The 5,195-nt window shown below is 48.0% G+C and overlaps 2 protein-coding genes across 5 annotated transcripts in view; one reads left to right on the top strand and one right to left on the bottom strand.

Moving 5' to 3' along the window:
* The window catches only part of LOC122541578 (zinc finger protein 271-like), a 652,600-nt gene that overhangs the window by 55,712 nt on the left and 591,693 nt on the right, over positions 1 to 5,195 (bottom strand). The window lies entirely within an intron of this gene.
* LOC122541650 (zinc finger protein 271-like) overlaps positions 1 to 5,195 on the top strand; it is a 27,141-nt gene that overhangs the window by 4,506 nt on the left and 17,440 nt on the right. Inside the window, exon 2 of the mRNA XM_043678580.1 lies at positions 513 to 1,575. Coding sequence (XP_043534515.1) covers positions 962 to 1,575 — 614 coding nt within the window. The 5' untranslated portion in view covers positions 513 to 961. The remainder of the gene's footprint in view (positions 1 to 512; positions 1,576 to 5,195) is intronic.

Here is a 5,195-nt window from a genome sequence, read left to right as displayed (position 1 = left end):
CTTCACTTGGAAACTTGTAATCAGTCCTTGCTAAGAGAGACTTTCAAATTTCACTGGGCTGAGATCATCTTCATCTGATTCTGACACAGTGTCAGGATTGTCTAGATTTTTCCAATTTTCCACTCATTAGACTTTGTGGTGATTATGCATCATTGTTTGCTCAGCCACTTCAGAGGGCAGTTTCGAGTCAACCACGTTGTGTGGGATTCGAGTTGTGTGTAGATCAGACCAGGCACTGTAGCAGGTTCACTTCTCTGAAGGACAATATTTGGGTTTTTGGAAGTAAGATACATTGCCTGTGCCTAGTCACTATCCACTGCCCCTGCTGGAACGAATGATGTGTGACAGTTAACTGAGGACAAAGAAAGGACTTTCACCTTATTTCCCCCACACACGAGGGAATAGCAGACTGGCAATCACTGTGAAACTGTCTCTAATTTTGGAGTGAGCCCTTTCCAGCAAAGGAGGAGAGGGAGTTGGAGGAAATCATGTTTCCTTTTCCTGTTTTACAGAAGGATTGTATCATACTACACCAGAGAATACAGAGAGGATAGACACAGCAGACAGATCCTGACCATCACCCAAGGAGCAACTGCACAACTGTGGGAAGACATCCAATTTCTTTGCAGTATTGCTGAACATGGAGAAGGTTGAGCAGTGAAACCATCAACTAGAAATTGGTCGGGTCGGGGGGAGCTTTGACACATCATCAGATCTGAAATTGATCAGTGCTTGTGCAGCCTTCCATTAGAACCAACCTATCTAAAGGTTCAGCTGTGGGTGATCGGTCAGGGTGAGGCTGGGAAAAAGTGTGAATGGCTCCACGTGTGGTGAGAGCTTCAATCATTCATCGAATCTTATGAATCACTGACCCATCCCTACAGGTGTTCAAGTGTCAGGAAGGTTCTGTACGCTATATAGTCATCCTATGAATAATATCTATTCAAATCATTTTTAACACATGGACAGCTACATGGAAGAGAAACCATTTAAGTGTGAGGTTTGTGATAAATCATTTGTGACATCCACAAGGCTCTTGAGACACCAGATGATTCACAGAGGAGAGAAACCTTTCAGGTGTGAGTTTTGTGAGAAGGCTTTCACCCAATCTTCCCACCTTCAGCGACACCAGAGGATTCATACGGGGCAGAAACCATTCACGTGTGAGGTGTGTGACAAATCATTCTTGGACTTATCAAACCTACATGCACACCATCGTATTCACACAGGGGAGAAACCATTCATTTGTGAGGTATGTGACAAATCATTCTCAGATTCATCAACGCTGCGCAAGCATCAGCGCATTCACACAGGGGAAAAGCCATTCCTGTGTAAGGTGTGTGAGAAATCATTCTCACAATCATCGACACTACGCACACATCAACGTTTTCACACAGGGGAGAAGCCATTTACGTGCAAGGTGTGTGCAAAATCATTCTCACAGTCATCAAACCTCCGCACACATCAGCGCGTTCATACAGGGCAGAAAGCATTCACATGTGAGGTGTGTGACCAACCATTCTCGACTTCAGGGCAGCTCTGCAGGCATCAACGAGATCATACAGGAGAGAAACAGTTCAGGTATTAGGTGTGCCATAATTTGTTCTCAAGGTCATCGAACCTCCTGCTCCACTGGAGGATCTACACAAGGGAATACCTTATATCTTGAAGGATAACTTCCATTACATATTCCAACCTTTGGGGACACCACAGGATTTACAGTTGGGAAAATCTCTTCAGTTGCGATATTTGTGACAAGGCTTTTATTCACTTCTCTGATACCTTGAAGCATTAGCCTACATAGGAGAGACACGTCTCAGATGTGAGTTTTTTGATAAGGCTTTTATGAGGATGGATCACTATTATCACTCAGGAAGAAATTCCTTCATGAGTCAGTCATGTAATAAAGTCTTCATACAATTGTTGAAGCTCCTGGAACATTACCAAAACCACACCATTCAGCCAAGTCCAAGCCCAATCAAATGTGAACATGTACGCAGTTCTCATTCTGCAGGATGTTCAGTGGGACTGGGACAGAGAACAAGAAGCAGCTTTCACTCCCATCAAACAACTAGTGATGACATCACCAGTGCTGAGGGATTATGATGTAACAATGGAGTGACCCTGCAGTGTGATGTCAGTGAAACAGGACTTGGAGTAACCCCCAGGCAGTGAGGATAAATCTGTTGTGTTTGTATCCAGAGTGTTTACACAACTCAATCCAGATATGACTTCCGTAAAACCATGGGAGATGCCAAGAGGGGTTGGTGACAATTCGCTACGGAAGATTCGCTGCCGATGATTAGCCACTGCCAGTTCTCCACCAGCGTTTCTCCACTGGGGTCATTTGACTTCTGGAGACTATTTGCCACCAGAAATATATATATGTACTGATTGTTTTCCCTTCCGCCTGTTCTTTCAAACTTCTCAGTTCCCTTTATTTATACAACTACATACTACATATTGATAAAAAAAGAGATAAAATAAATATCATTTTATTGGTTTATATATAAAAATGAGTTACAAAATTTAACCAGAAAAAGGAAATTTATTTTAAAAATCTTTATAATGGCAGTAAAATCTCATATTAATATTAAACAATGGAATTTGTTAGTTCATTTGATAGTTATGCACTATTCCTCTAAGATAGTCCGAACAATCTCTTTCACCGTATTCAAGAACAATTTTTTTAATTCTATCGTCTGCGGCTACTGTCACGTCTATTGCAGAGTCCAATACAATTAAATTCAAACCGACCTAGTATTGGTTGTAGTTCTTGAGGCAAAAAATCTGCGAGTGCTTCTACGTAGGTATCAAGGTCAGTAAGTGGCACAAAAGCCAAAGCAATTATCATTTTTGCTTTTAAAGCATAATCAGGATCGGTGTTGGATTGAAGAGTTGCTCCAACTGCAGCAATATGTCTATGTATACTTTGTGCCAAATGAAAGCAACAGTTCCTAATTCTAACTTCAGGAAAACATTCTCTCATAGCACTGATAGCTGCCTGCTCAAAGTCACCATGGATATACTGTGGTCTGGGATTAGGTACCAAGGACTTCACCATTTCAAGCATGCATACATACGTTGAACGCTGCTTATTTGGTAGAAGTATATAAACTTTTGTGTGCTTCCTGCGCAGGGGAGTTGGGTTGTAACAATCCAGATGTACAACGCCCACGTCCCAGCAGCAGATGTCCTGACCTTCCTGAGAAGATACGTCCAGGTCGAGGGAGAGAGTACCGATGTGGTCGATCGCAAGATACCACAAAACAGCACGGGAATGGTGTCTGGAGGCACCCAGAAGGAAGGGCAGGCTGTAGCGGAGCAGACGGCAGACAGCGGGGAGGTGCAGCAGCCGATCCAAGCTCCTTCAGGACAGACGGAGGAAATGGAAGAGAAGGGATCAAAGGAGGCAGAGGATTGGATTACTGTCAAAAGCATGAAGAGGAAACCTCCCAAAGCCACCCAGCGAGGGGGGAAGCGACACCTACACGACGAGGATACAGGCAGCTCTTCCAACGGTGAGGGCGGGCGCAAGGAGGGTCGTCACCACAGGAAGAGACAGAGCGCCGTGGGGAAAAAGGAGGGCAGCACCGCCCAAGCAGGAAAAGACGATCCCTCTGAGGAGACGGGTAAAGGCCTCCCCCTACCCGGTGAGAACCAAAAGGTACCCACCGGCCCACAGCTCCAGGTAACTGGGAGCAGCGGCCCTGTGACAGCCCCGCTGTCAGATGGAGAACTGAACTGTGCGGATCCTGGGCCCGACCCGAAGACACCAGAGCGGGGAAATGGCTCCAGCGTGGAGCCGGACAGCTACCTCAGCCCTGGGAGGGTCCAGCTGTTTGCCGTCACCACGGGGATGCACACAGCTACCCCAGAGGGGCAAGACCAGCAGCAAATGGACACTGTTAATCTCGTAAACCGTTAAAATGGGGATAAGAATTGCCAGCATCAATGTGCGCAGCATCAAATCGGCTACGCGATGTGTTTCTACGATGGCCTTCCTGGCCAACGTTAAAGCCGACGCCCTGTTCCTGCAGGAGTGTGGGATACCGCACCTCAGCAGCTACAGGAGATGGTCGAGCTTGTGGGCTCATGGGCCGTCAGTTTGGTTGGGGGGCAACAATAGCCGCGCCTCCGGCCTGGGTATCCTGTTGCAAGGAGGCAACTTCACCATCTCCGAGGTTAAGGAGGTGGTGGGCGGGCACCTCTTCGTCGCCGACGCCATGTATAGGAATGCTCCCCTGAGACTGATTCATGTGTACGCCCCAGTGGGTCAGAGTGAACGGTTGGCCGTCCTGCAGCAGCTTCCACTGTTGCTGGCTACGTCCAGGCCGGTCATTCGGGCCGGAGATTTCAACTGTATCATTGAAGCAGATGGATGATCCGGCGGGGGGGACAGTAAACAAGATGCCACGTCCAGAGCCCTGATGGACACGGTAAAAGATGCCAAGCTGCACGACGTCTTCAGCACCCCTGCAGATGGAGCGCAGCGTAGATACACCTGGTCACGGGCAGACGGGTCTATCCGCTCAAGGATAGATTACCTGTTTGTGTCCCGAACGCTCTCGGTCAGATCCACTGACGTCAAGCCGGTGGTCTTCTCTGACCACTGCCTCCTGCTGGCCGACTGTCACCTACAGGACGAGCAGCGGGCTGGTAAGGGAACGTGGAAGCTGAACACAAAGCTGTTGACCCCGGGAAACATTGAGGAGCTCAAAGAGGGACTACGCAGGTTGGAGAACCGTGAAGCCCCTCTTTGAGTCCCCAGCAGACTGGTGGGAAACAGTAAAAGGGAACATCAAGAGGTTCTTCATCCTCAAAGGTGTTCAGGAGGCGAGAGAGAGGCGGAGAAAACTGTCCCAGCTCCAGGAAAGTATGCAGAACCAGCTCTTGCTGCAGACAATGGCGGTGGATGTCACGGAGGACCTCAAGGAGGTGAAGGGCCAGCAAGCCTCGCTCTTTGCTTCGGAGGCCTCCAAGATAATCTTCCAGTCCAGGGTCCGCTCGGTGGAGCAGGACGAGACGTGCTCACGTTTCCTCTTCCAGAAGATGCACAAAGAGAGCTCCGTGCTCAGCAGCCTGAAGGAAGAAGATGGCAAGATAACGTCATCTCAGGCTGACGCCATGAGGATCAGTAAATGCTTCTATGCCAGTCTGTATGACGTGAACCCAACCAATAGCGCGGCCTCCCA

The sequence above is a fragment of the Chiloscyllium plagiosum genome, chromosome 37 (genome assembly GCF_004010195.1).
Source record: "Chiloscyllium plagiosum isolate BGI_BamShark_2017 chromosome 37, ASM401019v2, whole genome shotgun sequence".
NCBI classification, from domain to species: Eukaryota; Metazoa; Chordata; class Chondrichthyes; order Orectolobiformes; family Hemiscylliidae; genus Chiloscyllium; species Chiloscyllium plagiosum.
The sequence above is the reverse complement of the archived record's forward strand: the minus strand, read 5'-3'. Positions and strand labels throughout refer to the sequence as shown.